Genomic DNA, 22,127 nt, shown 5'->3' on the forward strand with positions numbered 1-22,127 from the left:
AAACAAAACAAACATTGTGCATGTTTTTATTTTTGGAGAGAAGACAGGAGACATCCTGCTACAACAATCCACACAGGTCGCACCATCTAACCTTAGAAAAAAGAACTTTTATGGTAGACCAGGTACATTTAAAAAATAAAACAACAGCCCAGCAAATTTCACAAACTAAAATACATTTACAAAATAAGGAGGCACTAATAATTATTATATATTTATATTATTTATGAGTAAATAGCAGCACTCTTACCATTAGGATACTTAATTTAGATAAAATAACCCCAAAAATGACACAATGGTTTAATTTATGGTACATGTTCAATATATCTATTTTGAAGTTGTTCAGTATGAAGGTATAAGTCACTGTAAACAGTCAGTGTTCAGTAGTCCTTTATGTGTTTTGTATGGACTCCAGGAAGAATAGTTGTTACTGTGGTTATAACCAACAGGGATCCTAAATAAATAAATGTGAATCAAATCTTCATGTACTTCCATCCTCTCAGAGTACAGAGGCCTGAGCCATAATAACAAGACAATGTTTCATCTTTAGATTTCATCTATGATGAACTCTGTAGCACATCTCTCCATCCTGCCTGACGTGCTTTCTGTTTCAGATTCAGCGGGGCCTGATGCGTTCCAGCTAGAGCCTCTGAACGCCACAGTGCTGCAAGGCTCTGACGTGACATTCAACGCCACGGTGCAGGGAGACTGGCAGGTCATGACCTGGCAAGTCAGAAGTCTCCTGGTCGTCAATGTCCCCGCCATCGGTGACATCAGCTCCTCCTCTCAGAGGTTTACAGCTGGATTCTGCTCCAGAGGAGACACCGGCTGTGTGGAGTTCACCATCCACAACGTCAGCCGTGAGGATGCCGGGTCAGTGGTCTGCACCATGCTGGGGGAGTACGGATCCAAGACGGCACAGCTGAGCGTACAAGGTGAGGTCATTAACGTCTCTCATGTTACAGTTGTTTACAGTGTGGGGGAAGAAAGGAGGATTTAGCTAACAATTGCTTCAAACAGGAAACATTTAAACGACATCTTAAAAAATATGGGATGAAAAAATTAAATATACTGCATTAAAAACAAAGGCCAACTATTGTGCACACGTGATCTGATAATCCAGCTTCCTATCCATATCAGGCCTAAAAATAAAGTCATCAGTCCTTTGAACTCTGACCTTATTTTGAGGAGGAAGTTCCCCTCAGGGTCTCAGTGATGCTGAGCTGTATGCAAACTTTCCTTACACAGACAGGGTCGGGCACAGACACTTTGGGGACAGGGACTCAAACAAAACCAAAAAAAGGGACACACAAACCCCCCCACAAATGCTCTGTTCTTTTACTGACGTTGCCAAACGCAAATCCATTACCTTTAATTCCAATATTATTTATGATTATTTATTAATTGTTTTGGCTTTTGCCTTTATTTGATCAGACAGCTTAAGAGTGACAGGAAATGTGGGGAGGAGAGAGTGGAGGACGTCCAGTCGAGGACTGTGGCCTCTGTACATGAGAAGCCAGCACCCCTATTTTTGTTATATTTAATAGGATGTTTTCTCTGTGGGCTGCACGGTGGTGCAGTGGTTAATGCTGTCGCCTCACAGCTTAAAGGTTCCTGGTTCAAACACCGGTTTGGATGAAGTAGGCCTTTCTGTGTGGAGTATGCATGTTCTCCCTGTGCATGCATGGGCTCCCCCCTTGTACTCCGGCTTCCTCCCCCAGTCCAAAGACATGCTCGTCAGGTTCATTGGTGACTCTAATTGCCTACAGGTGTGAATGTGAGTGTGAAAGGTTGTCGGTCTCTGTTTCAGCCCTGTGATTGACTGGCGAATGACAGCTGGGATAGGCTCCAGCCCCCCCAGCGACCCTGAACAGGATAAGTGGTATACTGTATAATTGATGGATGGATTTTTCATGTCTCTGCTATCTGGATTATTCAAACTCCGTTTGAAACAAAAACCCAACAACAGTCAGGAAGGCGTTACTTTGTTTTTAGAGGGGAGGTGTTTTTGAGCGCATCCATCAAATAATGCCAGAAAAAAATGAGGAAATACAAAAGAAGCTTAGAAGCATTTCCATTTATCTTCAGTTAATTTCCTTAGTTTCTGTATGTATTTTAAATATATTTATCAACATATTATACGGGTGATGTATTTTTCAAATTAAAAATATATATATTTATTTTTATATAATGCTCCTAAAACCTGGGCAGAATGCTCACCAAAAGCCCTTTGGTTGTAAACTTCAGGAAAACAATAAAAAAAAAATACAGGAAAAAATAAATCAGTAAATAAATTTAAAACATTTTAAAAAAAAAGGGGGAAAAATCATCAAAATATATTATGCACAAAATTAAATTAAAACTTTGTTAATACATATATAGAGAAAAATATGAACAAATATATGTGAAAATACAAATGTTTTATATGTTGTATGTGTCTTTATATTGCAACATTAGTAAAGTCCTCTGTCTTATAATTCAGCTTAATATTTCTACAGTCACACGATAAGAAAGCTCTCAGTGGAGCTGTGAGGGAGCTGTAGTGACCACGATGTCCTCTAGAGGGCAGCATTGGATGACAGTATTTTAGATGTGCTTGTTAATACCCTGTCTCTCTTTCTCCCAGACACACACAAACACACACACACACACACACGCGCGTGACGCATACTTACTCACCTATCATCCACTGCTGGTAGTATGATCATAGATGGTCTAGAGCTCATTATCTTCACTCACCTTCAAAGCAGAGCTGCGTTTAAAGGAGAAACTGTGTTCATTTCAGGAAACTTAAAGTTTTCATCCTTACTAACACAAGATGTAGAAATATGCAGGAAACACTATTTAACGACTGTGTGTGTGTGTGTGAAATAACTTCCAGCTTAGAATATAACATCCTTTTGTTCACAGAAAGAGGAATTACTGGCAGAGGGAAGTACTAGGAACCAGAATTCAAACAAATAAACAAGTGAATAAAACAACAAACACAACTTCATTTGTTAATATTTTTCATTATAAGAAAGGCCGCCAGAGGAATAATTTAGAGTCATCTTTGTGTCTGCCATTCATCATCAGTAATGTGTGACTAAGGCAGGGGGAGGTGACTAAAGAAACATAAAAACAATTGCTGCACACGCTTAAAAAAAAAATCATGTTGAGTAAAGTTAAATAAAATATATTCATGACTACATTACATGTAGTTACACGACTCCAGCTTTGAAACTTGCCTGTCATGTGCTTTGCCCTCAGCCAGTGCCTGCGTGTATGAAACATGCGCTGTGTCCGAAACCGCATGCTAATGTACTGCCCACTACATACTCAAACAGTATGTACTGCATACTGCCTACTAACCTGACTATTAGGATGCCGGTGGCATCATACTCAGAGCCGTCTTCTCCGTATCACGTGACTTAATCGTTTACGTATGTCCGGTCTGATCTCCGGTCCATCCTCGCCATAGTAGAAGCTGAATAGCCGCAATGCATTTTGGGGTGGTTGAGTACAACCAGTGAGCTCCCGTCTCATACTCAGACATCCGGGCCGATCTAGTATACATCCGGGCATTTCTCGCATACACAAAATTGCATACTTTGAGATGGGAACGCATGACAAACTCAATTTTACGTCACAGTTAGTATGATTAGTATGATTAGTATGATAGTATGATAGTATGCGGTTTCGGATACACCGATGGACTGTTTAAAAAGATGGCCGACATGACAACTCCCTAAAAGTGAAGCCAAACCCTCTCTATCGCCCCCTGCTGACTGGCTGCAGTATAGATCATAAAGCCCGCCTCCTCCATGTTAACAGATGGGACATGAGTCAAAGTAAGAATACATTTTTCTCAAACATGGTTTCTGTCATTATAGTTAGTTCTTATCATGCTGATTTATGTCCAAGTGTTCATTTTTCTGACAACTTTACTTTTAATGTTATTTGATGCTGTAAAAATGATGATTGACAGCTCTGTTGACAAATCCAGCTCCTGCAGTCGATTTGTTCCCAAGTAGCAGAGTGGAGGAGAAACAGAGGAGACGTAACTAAAACAATCCTTAGAGTCATTGAAGTTTCCATACCTGTGAACGTCTGCTTCAGAACAACACAACAAGCTGTTCTGCTGTAAAATATGCCGACGTGCGGGATCTTTGCTGTTTTTTTTCAGTAAGTTAAGTGTGTTTTGGTTAGTGGAAGTGGCTACAGCAGCTCCACCTGCTGATGTCTGCCACGGGGGCTATTTTGGCTTCACTTATGTACAATGAAAGCAGATGGAGACGTGTCGTTCATACAGTCATTTTGTATGAAACATGGTAAAGGAACTAAAGCCATAAGTGGGGCATTCTGCCTTGTAGACATTTACCATACAGTTATTTTGTTGTAAGGTTTTAATAAATCTCTGAGCGGTCTTAAGTCGGTATTCTTCTATTCTGTATGCTCTGATAAAAACAAACAGTAGCCCCTCTTACACAGCCTGTTCAAGACGGGACTGTTATGCTTCAGTTACAGCTCGCTGTCTGTGTCAAAGTAAAAGTTGAGCCGGCATCAGAGATAGTAACAGAGGTGTAACATAAGAAACAGCGAGTGTGTGAAGCTCGCCATGTTAGTTTAAAAGCCGCGCATCTTTTGCTTCTGTAACATCGTACCACCAATATGAGGTCATTGTTAACTTCAGTGTAAAAGTACAGCTTTTTTACAACATTACTGCAGAACCTTTATGTGAAGTTCAGTAATGTGACTACTGTCAACATTAGGAGTGCTTTCTGCAGCACCAAACAGGAAGCAGCATAGCAGGTAGATAGAAAACATGGAGGAGAGTCCAGGAGGGTGCACACGGCAGGAGAGCTGCTGTGTGCTGACTGCATGGGATGAGCTAGTTCAACTCTTGATTACTTTTGCAATACATTAGTGCAGAACCAGTAATACATTTGAAATAATAGGGAGAAACAAAATGCTAATGTTAGCGGCCTGCTGGCTTGCAATATAATCTAGCTGATGTTGCAGCCCCAATCACTGCTTATAACACAGACCACTGAACTCTTCAGTGCAGTTGCTTCTCGTTCTGCTGCATTGTTTGTTTTTCTTCTTGAAAACTTCCAGCAGGGGCATGATGGGAAATAATCTCAGCAGGAATCTAGTTGTAGTCCTGCAAAAGTCTTTTTAGTGCATGGTATGCTTACTTGCAGTGTGAATATGAATATGTAATACATGACTGCAAGGATGTTTGCTGTGTTCAAATCACTGGCTTATGAGTGTAGAAGAAGTGGGACATGTTTTGACATCAGACTCTCAGAAATGGAGATGTGGTGCCTGAGAGGAAATCTCAGAAACATGTTGCTTAAAGCACCAGAACACTTCCTGTGTCAGCTCAACTCTGACCTAAATTCGTCTGTAGCTTTGGCCTCAATGTCTGGATTAGACTTCATGTGGAGGGGGGCACTGAGCACAGCCCCACGTGTGTCTGTGAGGCAGCTTTCCAATGAACCAGCCTCAAACCACGGTCCTACACCACAGTATGAAGTGAATCAAACAACACACTGTATATATACCTCCTCTCCATGTACAAACAGCTAATCCTGCCTGTAACCTGAAGGTAATCTTAGTGTGTAACATGTGAGCTACACTCTCTGCCTGTGAATTGATATTGATTATTAGATTGTTGGAGCTTGATCTCGCGCTGCAGATTAGGGCCTCCATAATTACAGACATGTTCACCCTGCATGTAGCAAACCTGCAGCCAAAGCAAATAAATCCACTTAATAGACCTGCCAGGTGAGCGCATTGATTGTGTTTCTGCATGGGGACGTTAATAAGAGACTCTGACAGTCCAACAGCAAACACTGTTTAACAGCAAATTAAAAAATACGTCATATTAAACAAATATAAGATGTTTGAGGTTCACCTTGGTTAAGCTGAAGTCACTGGGTATACTGTCTATCATACTGCACACAGTATACAATCTATAGCTTAAGTTGTGGTACAGGTAAATGTCATGTATCATGCAGCATATATTGCTTTAAGTGTGTGAAATGTTATATTGTGTGTTATTTTACTCATTGTCTCTTCTGTAAACCCCTGACCCAAACAGCTGTTGTGATACCGTGTGCTGCATGCGTAGGTATACAGGGCAGTTTAAGAGGCTAAAGTACGAGGTACTCCTGGCTCCGTGGTGGGGCCTGCTGGCTTCTCCTAACAGGGGCCGTGCTGACTATTATCTACTGTACGTAGTACACTTACTATTGATAAATACCTCATACAACCCCACTTCAAAAACCAGAACTATCAATTTAAGTCTTATTCTATTCATGCAGGTGAAAGAGCAGCAACAGTATGTCTCACTGATTTCATTTATGTGTAGTCGAGCTCTGTGGCACCGATGAGTTAGAGATATCAGACTAACACATACAACTTGTTGGTAGGATCAGTTCTTGTTGGTGTTTTCATGGGTTTGTTGGCAATAAGAATAATTAAGAATCTCTGCTTTTCTGTTAAACAGAATGGCAGGCTTTTTTATGTATGTGTATCAGTAAATACCATAGCATTTAAGTAAGAGCAGCTGCGGGTATCAACAGTTGTCTTTTGACTGCAATTTCACTGGTCAAAATGTTAAATATTGATATCAAAATTTCACTTCCTACTAGTGGAATATCAGTTGTCAGTGATTGTGGAAAGTTGTCTGTCTCTATGTGTCAGCCCTGTGATTGACAGGCGACCTGTCCGGGTGTAACCCCGCCTCTCACCCAATGACAGCTGGGATTAGCTCCAGCCACCCGCGACCCTGAATAGTATCGACCCTGGTATAGGTAATGGATGGATGGTTGCACCAGACAAAGACCTTAGGGGTAACCAAAGACATGATGATTTATCCACCATACCACCATAAATATCTGTAACAAATCAATGGCACTTGTTGACTTGTTTTAGCATTTCAACTCTTACTACTTCCTATGCTTGTTGTAGATATCTACATTTGTCTACAATTCTTATATCACAAATTTCATAAAAAAAACAGCTAGATATCTTACGGCCTGTGTCCACTAACGCTGTTTTTTGCGCTGGCAGCACCCACAACCTCAATTTTAGTTCTTTAGAGTACTTCTCATTGGCGCTTACTGTTGCTAGGTTACAAAAGTTGTCTGGCAGCACTTCCACTTCCATCAATAGTGACTGTTAAGTGTGTTTTAAATTGCTCTGTGTGCTTAATATTTGCTTTTATTCACGGGAATTTTACAATACAAAGAAAACATAAAAACAATGTAGAGGACTCGTGCCCTCCGTAAATTGTACCCTCGAAAAAACAAGAGGATTAGCTTGATATCTGAAGTCCCGCCCCTTCTTGAGTTTGATTGGTTGGTGAGGGAGAAGTGACATTGATGAGCCCAGCACGATTTCAAACGTTGAGCTATTTTCAATTGAGAGCTCAGTGACAAAAAGCAGCTGATGCCGGGGGCGTTTTTGCGCTGAGGACGCTGAACTGTATACATTTGTTTTTGTTTAAATTTTCCTTTTATTACCAGTGTAGGACCTAAAAGTGTGTGTCCTTTACATACTGACCTCTCCTCTCCTCGTCCCTGTCTTTATTCCTCAGAGAGTGGTACGGTCAACATCATTGGAGGGAACACGACGGTGAAGCAGGACGAGCAGGTGGAGTTCCAGTGTGTAATGCCTGGTTGGGTCCCCGCACCCACAGTCACCTGGGCCTTGAATGGTCAACCAGTGGACAGCAGTCTGTATAACACCACCAGCATGGCTGAGGGGGATTCCTTCAACTCCAGCAGTGTCCTGACCTTCCAGGCAGTCAGAAACACCACGGTGGAGTGCCGGGGGACTGTGCTAGCACTAATGAACCCAAAATCCTCCTCTGTCTTCTTGGTGGTTGGTAAGAAGATCTCCATTTTATCTGGAACAAAGCCTCCTGCCAGCCTCCCTGTGCCCTTTAAAGGAAATATATCAGTTGGTTGGTTGGCAACGGACGGTAAAGCTGCTCTGCCATGCTCACTTTGACGATTGTCACAGGCTCACAATGGCATTGTAGGATGTTAGCATGCCTATTAGCATAACAGAAACATCTTGGTCATATAATAAACTTTGCTGGCTAAACAGATGAGGGAAGTAATTACAGTTTATCCTGAAGTGGGCATGAATGTGTTCACCAAGTATCGCAGCAAACTAGCCAATGTTTCATTTAACAATCATCCTCTGTCATTGGGCAAAGGGCTGACACATAGAGACAGACAACCTTTCGCACTCACACCCACACCTATGGGCAATTTAGAGTCACCAATTTACCTTACAAGCATGTCTTTGGACTGTGGGAGGAAGCCGGAGACCCCGGAGGGAACCCGTGCATGTACAGGGAGAACATGCAAACTCTGCACAGAAAGGCCCACCTTGACCAAACCGGGGTTTGAACCGGTGACCTTCTAGTTAGGCAACAGCGCTAACCACTGCATCACCGTGCAGCCCCATATCAATATATATACAGAGTAAAATCAAATACTACTTTCATTTAGAAAAGAAGGTATAACTTAGACACATTTCTGTTATGCCTGATCAAGGAGGATGTGATGTCTTTAATACCTCTTAACTGCATTAGTGCACAGGTCTAAGTCTAATGTCTCAGACATGTCTGAGAATCCACCAATAGACCCTCTCCATGCCTGATATTAACCTGTGACCTGTGTGATTGGAGAATAATCTGATCAAATCTGGTCTTAATTCAATAAAAAACCCATTTAACACAAACTGTGTGGAGATCAGATTAGCAGTGTTTGGTTTCACCCATTATGTTCACTCAAATAGCCTAATAACATGCAGTCCAAGATGGAGACGGAGTCCAAAGTAATTTAAGATGAGATACGACACTTTAACATGTCGACACTGTTACATCAGTGCAGCTCTTAAAAACAGACCAACACAAAACAAATATATTTCCAGCAGGAAGTAAAAGTCCTTCAACCGCCTGCATTTTGTAGGGGAAAGAGAACGCCAATTGTCATCCATAAGGGAAACAAGTTTTATTGAAGAACAGTCGGGATGGGAAACACTCCGTATATGAGGGATGAGGGATGATGTTGGATAAGAGAAGTTATAGAATAAGCAGCACCATCTGTTTGTGCAACAGCAATGTGTAAGGCAAAGGGAAATAGAAAACATTAAAATCCCTTAAATTATTAAAACAAACCAACAAAAATTTATTGCATTAAAAGACTAAAACACAAATAATTAAAGCTAAAAGCAGCATGCTAAGCTAATGAGTGTTAGAAATTAAAGAGAAGTAACTTACCATAAAATTTGTTGTATAAGATGCACTTGTAATAGATTTTTTTCATCAAAAAGTGGGCTGTGACCTACATACCGATGTGACCAATATACCTGTATAACATGTAGAGAGAGCTATGCTATTGTGTTAGGGTATTTTACCCAGATGATGGCGCTATAATAGCTAAAGTTGTCGGTTGTTAAGTGGTGACGTCACAGCTCAGCATTAAACTGTTTCCGGGTCCAAGACGCTACAACGTCTCTTATTTACAATATGCCGCAGTGCTGTTTTTCTCGCTGTTTTAAGCAAGGAAACTAATTTGATTGTTGCTACAATTCGTCACGGACATGCATCGCCATGATCGCCTTTGCAGCCGCCACCCTCACAACAATCAACGTTACTGTAGCTAACGCTAGCTACAGCACTGGTAGCTACCAGACTCAACAGAGTGCAAACAGGTGGTAGGCTGTAATTTGTGTGTGTTGTTTCAAATGAAAATAAACTGAAACAGTGTTGAAATAACTTGTATACACCAAAACAGACTGCGTCTTATATTCCAGTGGGATTTATATTCCGGATTTTATGATATCTGAGTTATTGGAGCTGTCAGTATCAAAAGTCATCCTTCCCCAAATTTCACATCTGATCAAAATATGTTTGAGAAAATGTAAAAGAAAGTTATGCAACACAGATTTTTCAGTGCTTTTAGAGTTTTCATAGTTTTTGCAGGATGTTTTCATAATTTTCTTTCTTTTGAATGAGTTCAGTATTGTATTTGTATTTCTTGGAGTCTCTGACACCTGGTCTGTGCTCCTGCAACAGTTCCCAAGCCTCCAGACTGGACTGTGCTGATTGCAGTGGTGGTGTCCATCGGAGGTTTTGCTCTGCTGGTTCTGCTCATCATAGGAATCATCTTTTGCTACAAACGCAGGAAAGAAAAAGGTAAGACCCTCGTTATATCGGCTTACATGGATTACACTGTACTGTGTCAGTGAAGATGGCACTGCTTTCAAACAACAGACTGTAAATAAGAAGTGGCCTAGCCTCTAGGTTTCAAAAGTGAAGCTAATGCAGAAGTGCATTAAATCTGCATTCTTACTGGTGGCCAGCAGGGGGCGACTCCACTGATTAAAAAAATGTGATTATATGGAAACGGATCAGTTCTTCTCGGGTGGTTTATGTAAGGGATAATGTATAGTAAGCAGGTTGTTATTGAAACCCGACAGGAAGGGGTTCGTCCACGATAACAACCTGCTCACTATACATTATCCCGCTTATTACACAGGTACACAGCACCTGATTGAGGATTTCTGTCTCGTCACTCTCAGTCTGCTAACATTTTCTTCTTCAATCACCGTCTTTAAACTCCACCGTTTCCCGTACTGAGTTCAGTTTTGTAGTCTCTGTCGTAGCCTTCAGTTTTTACATCGTTTAACCTTTATTGCTTTCTCTCCACTGTTTTGTCTCTTTTCTTTTTTTCCCTCTGTAAATTTACCGGACTTCTTTCGGCGGATTGATATGATTACAGTTAGTCCTCTGGATTGTGTGAGCCAGATCCTTAGCAACAGTCTGTTCTTTATAGAAACGGTCTGTTATCGACAAATAACAGACCTCAGCATGCCGTATTTAACCAATCAGAATCAAGTATTTAACACAGCTGTGTAATAATACCTTAATACCCTTTAGAGCAAATCAAATTCGAAGCAGAACGTGCTTTAGGGCGAGGCTATGTGTGATTGACAGGTAGCTAACACACTGACCTATCAACAGTGGTGTACTCAGGCTGTTTGAGGGTCAGGGGCAAAAATAAAAATAAGAAGGCCACCAGCTGTGTGACATGGGGCACCAGAGTGCAGAAAGTATAACAGTGCATGGTGACACCAAACCTTGGTTAAGATAAAAATGCACCTGAGAGGGAACTTAATAATTCCTTCGCTACTATTGGACTACTGAAACTTTTTTCCAAACATGGGGGCACCAGGAGGGGCGATCAAACCCCCCAGTACACCATTGCCTATCAACCAGGATAGGTGTAGCAATGCATTTCCTCCCTATGTCCAAATATGGTCACTTCTGGCTCAAATATGGTGATGGCCAAAATGCCGGACTTGAGGTTTAAAACGGTTGTCAACAAACCAATGGGTGACATCGTGGCAACGTCCACTACTTATTTACAGTCAATGTTTTAAACAGATTCTTATGAACATATGTACAAATAATCCTCATCTACTGTAATAGCTACACATATCTCACATTTACATGAATTAATTAATTATCTTATGATCCTCCCCAGAACCCAACTACCAGGATGAAATGAGGTAAGAAGCCACCAGAATGTTGAATATTTTATCACCACTTCTTCATTCTCCTTAACACAATGTTCTCTACAAGCTTTCGACCCATCGTTCTGTTTGTGTACATGTTTGTGTGTAGCAGGAGAGTGAGGACACAGAGCCAGTTAAGCAGTGTCACTGCAGCTGGACGGAGACAGGGTCAGGTTAACGCAGGATACGTGAAGGATGGTCAAACAAGTACGACAAGTGCAAATACACAAACACATACACTTTAAACGGCAGCATGTGACAAATTGGCTCTTATGTATGTTTCCATGCTACACCAAGCCTTTGTGTCTTACCCCCTCTCTCCCGTCTCTCTTCTCTGTTCACAGGTGTAACTCCCAGTGATGTCACAGACAGCGGCTTCTCCCGGGGGAACGGCTTCCATTATGATGAGGTATGGTTGTAATACAGTATAATTCACAGTAGAAAGCAGAAGGAAATGTTAGCATGTGATTTTTGACCATTCCTTGAGGTTTGATGCTGATGATAATATGAAATAGAGATTTTTATACATGCCTTAATCTCCTCACTTTAGGCCTCTTTACCCTTCTTAATATATATCCGCCCTACAGCACTTAGAATCTTTTTAAAATGCTGCAAATCAAATGCAATCCAATATACCCAGAGTATACTGTGGACCTTCTGCACCCCCACACCACGGGATCTTAGGTCTTCAACCAAGAGTCTTTCAAGTGTACCTTGGACACGTTTAAAACACTGGGAGATCGCGCCTTTGAGTCAGCAGCTCCTAAGCTTTGGAGTAGTCTTCCATGAACCCTAACACCCCGCCTGCGTACCCGCTTGGATCGCACGGTCTCACTGTGCACCTCATGTGAATAGACAGGCAGACAAGCATGCCGCAAGTAAACAGCAGGCGCTCTATGTGTGGTAACCATGGAAACGGCTTCTGTGTTACTACTTTATCCCTGCCGGTACAACTGTATTTCTAGAAAAGATTGAAAGAATGTACCACCCTGTGGATGGTAAAGCTAACGTTAGGGTCCCTCAGGTATGAATATTGGCTTGTGTTAAATGTACTACACAGTGACAATCCTTGTCTTTAATAGCTAACGTTAGCTAGTGTAACGTATAGCCTGGCTCAAGTTAAAAATAACGTTACATCACCTGATACGCCCAGTCTTGCACCGATGCTCTGCCATGCAAAGGCCCTCCTGTTTGTGTCCCGGTAACTGTTTACAAAGTGGTTGTATATCTCAGAGAACTCACATACAGCATGGATCGGTCCTTCAGCCATTGTTTTTCTGGTTACTGCTGCGCGTCACGCAGTAAAAAGTTCAAGAACTTTCATCTCAGGCAGGGGGCGGACGTGTGCATGAGATGAGCACCCGCTTGTCGCTCCACCTGTCAGATTGCCTGCGCCTCCCTACCTGCACGCTCGCTTGTCATCAAAAATGAATGACTAAGTGCATCAAACGCCCCCCGTCTGAAAAGACCTAAACGGTGTAGGAGAATTGGTCATGTGCAGTGGGTCCACCAGTGTCGATTTCATAAATGATGATGTTAAATGTTCGTCAAAGATCTTGACGATGCTGACGCGCTAAAAATAGATCTTTTATAATCAAAACTCTGACGACACGTATGTTTTGTTTTCATTAACGAGACCTCAAATAGAATATAATTCAAGAGTGTATAATATAATAAACAAAAGAGAGTTTTTAATAATAAAAAGGGGGGGAGCTGTGTGGACCCAGACATTTCATAGAAACAGCCGTTTCGGGTATATCATTGCATCAAATTTGAAAATCCAAATCCAAAGGTCTCTCGCTGAAGTAATTTATTGAGACGGTCACCACCTCAGGTTTCAACAGGCTCGTTGCTGTGGTGGCAGTTTGGAAAATGGCGTGCCATGGGGTCGTCCTCATTGTGGTTTCTTATGGCGTATTTATGTTCAGCCACCCTGTCTTTAAGACACCTCTTAGTGCGTAGTATGTAAAAACATTCACGGGCAAGTGAGGCGGTAAGAGAGTTACAGTTTAGGTAGCTTGTGAGAATTGAGGTTTTACCTCGTGCTCTCTGTCTGTTCCCCTCGTTTTAGTTTGTCCCTTGTTTTATCCTGGTGTATCTTATCAGGGGTTTTGTCTTTGTATATTTTTATTCTTTCATTTTTTTCGCCTACTTTTATTTCACTGTGAAACACTTTGTGATTGCTGTCTGTGAAAGGTGCTTTATAAATAAGATCATTCTTTATTGACCCAGAGGAGAAATGCGGGTGTTGCAACAGCACAAGACAAAGTAAAATATACTTTGCCTGCAGTGCAGTGACCCTTTAAGAACATCGAGGTGAGAATAAAGAGGCACCTCTATGACACAGACACTGGGTTTGGTGGACACGATTTTGTTGGAGTCTTTGGCTTAATCTAACTGTTCCGACTTCACAGGTCGAGTCGACACGCAGACTTTGTAAGAACATTCCAGAAAAGTGTCGAAGGCGGGCTGATCCATCATTTTACTGTAAACTGTCCTAAAGGAGATTTAAGTAGGCGTCCAGAGAGGGTACTGGGGTTCAGACTTCACTGGACCACAATCATTTAATTACTCACAATTCATATGTATGTAAGTAACGTATTAGCCTTTTTAATAACCAATTAAGAAAGCAAATCAAAATGCTTTCACTGTTCAAGCCTTGTCTCAGCGCTGTTAAAGTCCTGATGGTGGACGTTTGGATTCTGTTCACGAGTCAGGGGGAACTGGAGGTCAGAGAAGTGTATGTGTTGCTTTCTTTCTCAGGGGGGAGAGCAGACAAAGTTTTTCTTTTAACACCACAAATGTATTTTTGTCCCTTGTGGGGAAAAACAGGACGATAATAGTTTGAAATGATGGTTTGAGGTCTTTGAGGTTTGCTTTGTCGTATAGAGGACAATATTTTGTTCTCTTTCAGGGATTTCTTTTCCCATTACACTAAATGTTGGTTTAAATGAGGTTGCATAATTTTTCTCTTTGTACTTTTAGTTATCTATGTTGGAAACAGTTGTACCCACCTAGCTCTATATTTGGAGGTATTGGAGGATCTATGTAAAATATTACTAATGCTGGGGAGGGACGTAAAAGGTGAAATCCCCCTCCCACTAAACTAGTAACACTTTGGGTGTGTTTAGAGGCACAAACATGCTCAACATGAAATCCTAACACACTGATGTGTGGCAGGAGCAATGTTGTCATGTTCCCTTTCGTATATCTGCATGTTACCCTGTGAGCATTTACTGATAAGTACTGAGTGCAACCAAATGCCTCCCCCTCTGGACTGAGCCCTCGCCCTCACAGACCACCAGGCTCTAAAGACTACACCAATAATATGCGTTTTGATCACCACTATAGCTGCAGCTTCTACATATGTCTGTATTTTGATGTAGTTTAATATTATGACTCAACCACATGACATAAATTATGTTGGTAGGTATTGCATTGAATTGTGGTTAATATCTATTTACAGTAAAAGTGCAGCAGGACTTGATTAGAACGGGAAGTGTTCTGGTTTCCGTTTGTAGTGTCAACCAATCATATATCAGCTGGCTTTGGTTGCAGAATGGAGGCTTATATTTCTAGCTCCATCCACCAGTCAGTTTAGAACTGAAGAAGCCTTTCAGATGAGAAACGTCTTCAAGAACTGTCTGACTGTGGTAGCGCTGAAGCGGGATCCCCTGACCAAAGAGACTTTAGACACTCGACTCAAAATAACACTAGTAGATGGAATTCTTTCTCACTCTACGTCCCTTTATTTGCAGTGGCCAGGTTACAAACACAACCGAGCTGTCTCGAGAACTTTCACTACCCAACCAGGGTCGGATCCAGAGGGGTGGCCAGGGGTGGCCAGGGCCCCCCTTGAAATCTGATTGGCCACCCCAGGTGCCACCCCCAAATCCTAAACTATGATTGGCTATTTGCCTTGTCAGAGGCGGGACTAAAATCAACTACTTGGGCTGTGTTGCAACAGGCTGCTCGCAGCTTTCTTTGCATTTCAGTGTGTCACATTTCCTTTTGTTAGTACTTTGAATTGTCACTCTTCTTTTTGAGTCCTTAAAGAATTAAGCTTAGAGGATTTATATGTTGCCACTCAAAACTACTTTTTAAACTAAATGTTATTAGTCAAAGTAGATATGATTAGTGGAGATAGAAAGGGTAAATAAATGCTACTCATTCGTGTGTCTGTTTGTGTGCAGACATACTTCATGCCACCCCTGCATAACTCAGTGACCCGGTTGGGGCCACCCCAGTCAAAAAAGATCCGCCCCTGTACCCAACACAGAGACCCTCAAACAGAGTGGCAGCAAAAGAGCAGAGAGCGACAGGAAAGAGACGAACGGCAGGCACCTTGATAGGCATCACTAAAAAACAGCCTCCTATCTCATGGCGGCTGTGGTGCCTTCACTGTCCCACACTGCCAGACTCCACACAAAGCCTCAGTAAATACAGCTTTAAAGCACACACTTTGCACACAGTCGGTATATAGTTTTAACAAAGTCAAACATATAAGCACACATCAACATGTCATCATTCCTCAGAGCTCATGCTGTGTAATACAGATCCCTCTACATGGCTCTTACAAACGAAATGAAGAAATGACCAGCCATGTAAATTTATGATCTTAAACTATAAAGATGTTAATGACTGTGCGCCCATTTATCAGGCATGTGGATAATTCATTGCTTCACCGTTCAACTAATCGAGGTCATGAGTGAGGTGCCTCTTAAACTAATATATTATTCAAGTCCACAATTATATCCCAGTTATTCCGAGATGATTGCCTTTTATGTGGAGCCGTAAAGTTTCATAGTTAATGTGTTATATAAACGTTGACTTTAAATAGCAAGGAGGAAACGGCCGGGGAAATACAGTTTAAGTCTTCACTGTTAAAACTGCAACGTAGAGATCTTTCAGAGGCATTTTTTAAATGTCATTATTGTTTTTGTTTTTCAGATGCCTGACGTTGTGAACAGCAACCAGGCAGGAAATGTGGTGGACGGATCAGGCTTCAAGAAGCACAGACATCTCACCATCGTGTAAGGACACAGAGTCTGCAGATGTTTCTGAAGCAAACTGAGACAGCACCTCGAAGCCTTCCTGCTTTAGTTTCTGAAGAGGGAGGAACGGTGTGAAGAAATACTGAATGATGTGGATGGGAGAGACGTGTATTTTTTTAAATGAATGTAAAAAGCTGTAAAAATGTTAAAATAAACAGAATATATATTAAGATTTGAAAACATCTGGGTCCTTTATCAGGTGTTTGAGCGTGCTACAGTCCTAAAGACCTGCTGGTTTTGCATTTTCAGCATCTTCACAGTCAGAGTGAGCATGATAAACAACTTAATGACCACTGGAGCAACAAAAAAAGCTGTACCAGCATAAACTGGTCGGCTAACTGGACAGAGGCTGTATTTTTGTTTGACGACTGTGTGTATCTTGGTTTATTAAGCCACATCTATTTATTGAGGCATTATGTAAGTCAAATTAAATATTTAAAGGGGCCATCTTAGACCTCCTTTGTTCTCCTGCATCTGAAAATGTCTGAAAATTTAATCCTGCTTAAATGTAATATTTTCTTTTATCGGGGGCCAGAAATGATTTATTAAAACCTTCAACAAACAGAAATAAACATGCCAGCTTTTTAAATAGTCATCAAGTAGAACATGTCACATGTATAGTAGACCTGTCACTGAAAGAGATTTAACTCCTCATATATTACATTATTTTTGCAAAGTGTTTACACATTAAAAAATATGATATTAAACTTTAAACACCCAGAGAACTGAGTTTGTTGAATCCTTGGTTTAATTTACACTGATTATATTCCCTCTGATTTACAGTTATTCACTCATGATGTGGATAAATGAAGTTATGTGGAGAATAGTAGCTCAGGTGACAAAACTCCGTCCCTCACAAATGAAGTATCTAATTTAAACATGTTCATCATTGCCCACGATAAATTACTAAATTTGTGAGTGATGGAGATGTTAAGTTTGAGTAAAATTAAGTTGCACTTAATCTAAGTGGTTTTCAACCTGGAGGCAGGATCCCGACAGGGGGTCCTGAGATAAATCTGGGGGGTCAAGAGAGGATCAGCAGGAAAGAAAAGCATAACTTCATCTGAGTCTGTGGGCACAGAGTTTAAAGTTAGTCAGCAGGAGGAAGCAAACACCTGATGGTGGCACTAATCAACCAGATCCTTGTCAATTAAACTCAATTATAGAAGATAATAAAAGAAGACAACATACTTTATTAATCCCTGAGGGGAAATTAATTTATTTTAGTACAAACATGCTACACACACACACACACACACACACACACACACACACACAGGGCTGAAATATACACATGCACTAATGAAGGGTTTTCTCTGTGTTTCCTCATAAGCAGGACTTCCATCCAAGATTTAACTTTAGCATCTTTCTCCTGATCAGAGGCACAACAATGTTTCAATATTATGTCAGTAAATTGTAACTGGAACTTCTTAATTAATTGTTTTAATGTAATAACCCAACCACACTTTGTCCTTCAGAATAATCTACAAGTTTTAAAGCTGGCTTTGCAGCTTTCTGGAAAAAGCAAAGAAGCCATTTTAAAACAGGGTGGGCTAAAGACATGTTGGTGCCCTCGGTCATTGGCTCCGATTTATGTTTCTGCCAATGGGTGCGCCCCCGCCACATGATTTTCAGCACCATATGAAATGAACAGCGACGATAGGCACACACAGACTAAATACATTACAGCCTTATGCCCTGTGAATATACAAGGAGCCTCATTTCAGTTTAAAAAACATCATATAACACAGACTGCAGACTTGCAGCACTGAGAGGGGGAGAGCACGGGCACAGAGGGACTGAAGTGATGACGTGATGTACAGCTTAGTTTGAATATGAAGCCTGATGATCCTCTACAGCTCTGTGTGAAATACAGTATATGTGATACACAGCAGACTGCAGTCTCTGTTAACAGACAGACAGATCCATGTTATTAAACGTCTGTGTCCACCCCGCACTACGGTATTATAAACTATGATGAACTGATCGCTCCTGCTCGTGTCATTCACAGCATTGAGACGTACTTTATCGTCACTGTAACTCCGATTGAAGCTTTAACGCAAATCAGGTCAGTATGCGTCCCTCTCTGTTTCAAGGTTGCAGAGCATGTGTGACTCTCAGTAGGCTAGTTGAAACCTCCCCGCAATATCAGAACGAACATGTGGGGAGGGGCTAGAGCGAGGGGAGATGGCCCAGTGCAATTAGTTAATCTATCGCAGAGGGCGGAAATGGGTCGCCAAATAGCCTACGACCATAGGTGCTGATCCTGTGGGTTCTTTGGGGGAAACCCCGGTAGAGTTTGGCGCCGGTGGGTGCTCAGCAATCTCGGTGGGTGCTCGGGCCCCAAAGCACCCACAAGATCGGCGCCTATGCCCTCGGTGAGAGTTAATGGTGATCCCCAACACCCACCACCAACACCACATTACCACACGTGTACCACCTCAGAACCACAGAGATAAGTAACAACATAACTGTAATTGACAGCTTGATGGATGCACATGCCTCCAGGGTGAGGGTGAATCATAAAACGTCACAATTATAGTCACGCAGTAAAATAACAGTTTTTATTCTGCAATGCATCATTTCTTTTATTAATTGCATGTCATTTTTCAGAGAAACTACTCAGTAGAGACCAAACGTATTGGTATGATTTCTATATCAATTACAGTGACGTGCAAGGATTTGGAGACATTTGGGGCCTTTTGGGGGCTAGCCTGGACCATAGGGGCTTGATAAACAACCTCTGTTTGATGGTTATTTATGCTCGCTGGTACATTATTAAATTCTATGTCTTAATAATTGATAAACTGTAATATTAACATCATAAATGTAGGTTATAAATCACTGTTACGGCTTTCACTACTATTAATACAGCTGTCATGGTTAAACTCCTACACCACTTGACCAACCACTACTTTCCCTATAGTTTAAATTAGCAGCAATCCAACGACAGGAGAACGATGCGATCCCCTCACCATCTCTGAAACACTTCATGCCTTAGCAGTAATTCAAAGCTAGAATGAAAGGACGTGCACACGAATTGGTATCTCGGTGTCTCTCTGAAATGAGCTGTGGCGGCCTGAGCCTTCTGTCACAGGTTTGACGTTCCAAATCCTGAAAACCAACCTGCCCACCCCAGCTTTAACTTTGCAGATTTCCAACATACTTTCTGACAGGGGTTGTATGATAAATAAAGAAACTGTTTTTTAGAGCTCAATCATTTTCATTGTCCTGCACTCCTGAATCTCACAGGAGATTTAACGAGAAAGCACCCGACCACAGAGACTGTGCCGGTGGATCTGATTGAACTGAGGTGTAAACAGTGTGCAGTAATTGTCCGTAGCATCCATCAGAAGCGAGCGGATGTGTCACTGACATTGTTTAAGTTGGAGTGTACCTGCTTTGTAATCTTTTCTGCTCGCCTGTTTATTTCAATTTGTTTCGTCGATGATTTGACAAAAATTGGGCATTTTTACAGATGAGTCCTCAGAGTTCTCCAACTCTACCATGTACCTTTGCCTAAACCAGACTGTGTATTTCCAGTTTTACTGAGATCAGGTTTATTAATTCATTTTAGGGACAACATTTATTTGACTGTACTTTCACATCTAAATAGACAAAGCAACACTTTCAGTTTCATTTTGTGCTAAATTCAGGCTCATCACAAATTTTGTATCAAACTAAGAAATCACACACTCGTTCTTGACTCGCCGATGATGGCGTCATTGCTATCGCACACATAAAACGTGCAGCTCAATGCCGGCAGGGGATCAATAATAAATAGCTGAATTTCAGTGATAACTAATATTATACTGAGCGTATTTTCACACAATAACTACACATAGAAAATAAATATAAAATACTGTATTTTAATAAAATAATGAAACATATTTTAGCGCTGCAACACATTTATTAGTCTGGTGCATACGGACTATGGCTTCATGCCTTCATCATTAGGTCACTCCCAAAATCCTTCACTGTTTTTAAAACAGCTTCTAGATTTCGCTAAAAAAAGGCACCAAATATCAACTTTTCTGTGTTGCTTCTGTCTCTGTTCCAAATTATTTTGATTAAAAGGCGAATCAGAGTTAACCACAGACAGACTGAGACGTGCTGCCTTTGCTATCCCAGCAAGATGCTGTCACACTGAAAAGATAAAGCTCGGCCTTTACATATTTACATTACATACATACAGTACATACAGAATGACTTCAGTCTACACCCCCTCCATGGGAAGACAGTTTACATCACAAACTACTAAACAGTGATTATTTATTCACATAGCTTTTGGTCACATTTCATTTCATGACACCAAATTATCAGTTTTAATATCTTAATTTACAGCTTGAACAACCAGCTCACCTCTGTAGACTGAACCACCAAGTTCCTGTTTTGGCCTTGTGCCTTGATGGCCAAAGTGACCTTTGCCCTGACTTCCGCCTCTCCAGACCCACCGTACTCCATCTCATCCACATCCAACGCTCTCCATCTGACCATGGCTCGGGGTTTCATATGGAGATTCTGCTTTTCCTGTTTTGGCTTGCAAGTGCAACATCTTACCGTGTTGTATCACGAGTGCTTGGCATCTCATGTTCCACAGTGCATGACATCATCCATAGGACAACTCACAAAATCATCGGGCTCATGAACAGGGTCATCTTCTTTCCATCACCTGATGAGCTTCCAAGAGCTGGTGCTGGCTTTGAACGTCCGCAGCACTCGCCAGGGTTGTAGGCAGCATTGATTCAGTGTTATTATAATAGGAAATCGTTTTAATCTATTCAGTTGTGACCACCAGTGTCAGTTTGTTGATGTATTTGCAGGATACCCAGGCTCACTCCATGATGCATTCTAAAAAATGGCCCTTTATACATTCAGAGCCTGTACCCACCTGAAGGGTATTATATTTTAGGTGATGATGGATCTTCCTGTACGTCACGACCCATTGTGCTCATAACTCCATACAGGGAGCCAGTCAGATGCGCAGTGGCAGCAAGGTTCAAAGGCTCGTTCCGTCATTGAAATGACATTGGGGATTAGGAAGACCAGGTGGCGCTCCATATTTTTCAAGGCCTGGAAATGCGCCCTGTTTTTGCAGTGAAGGTGGCTGCATGTTGTGCCATTTTGCACAACTTCTGTCTCAGAGATGGCGACACAAGCCGCGCTGGGGCCAGATGACGGAAATGGCCAGCTCCAGCCTGATTCGCAGAGTGGGGAACAGCTGCGTGGGCGCCTCGCTGCTGTACTTTGAGCACCAAATGACACTCCTCCAGCTCTTCATGACCATGATGACTGTTATTAAGGACAAAAATTGAAATCAAAACACATTTTCACAATTTTTTTTGTAAAAGTTTCATTCCATGTAAATAAATAGTTTCAATTAATATCTCATAAGTGTCAATAGTTATCAATATTGCTTTTGTGTGGATTATCCATTAAATTGTTAAACCCACTGTAAAGTCAGGCCAATTATAAGTCAGCACAGGTAACTGA

The 22,127-nt window shown here is 41.5% G+C and overlaps 1 protein-coding gene across 1 annotated transcript; it reads left to right on the top strand.

Moving 5' to 3' along the window:
- Positions 1 to 559: 559 nt before the first annotated feature.
- On the top strand, positions 560 to 16,617 carry igsf5a (immunoglobulin superfamily, member 5a). The gene is made up of 7 exons (XM_069672870.1): positions 560 to 932; positions 7,583 to 7,873; positions 10,079 to 10,198; positions 11,550 to 11,574; positions 11,690 to 11,787; positions 11,925 to 11,989; positions 16,531 to 16,617. The coding sequence occupies exons 1-7, from the start codon at positions 560 to 562 to the stop codon at positions 16,615 to 16,617; spliced, it is 1,059 nt and encodes a 352-aa protein (XP_069528971.1).
- Positions 16,618 to 22,127: the final 5,510 nt, after the last annotated feature.

The sequence above is a fragment of the Semicossyphus pulcher genome, unplaced genomic scaffold (genome assembly GCF_022749685.1).
Source record: "Semicossyphus pulcher isolate SPU_LCO1_2020_fin unplaced genomic scaffold, fSemPul1.0.p SCAF_10, whole genome shotgun sequence".
In the NCBI taxonomy this organism is placed as follows: domain Eukaryota; kingdom Metazoa; phylum Chordata; class Actinopteri; order Labriformes; family Labridae; genus Semicossyphus; species Semicossyphus pulcher.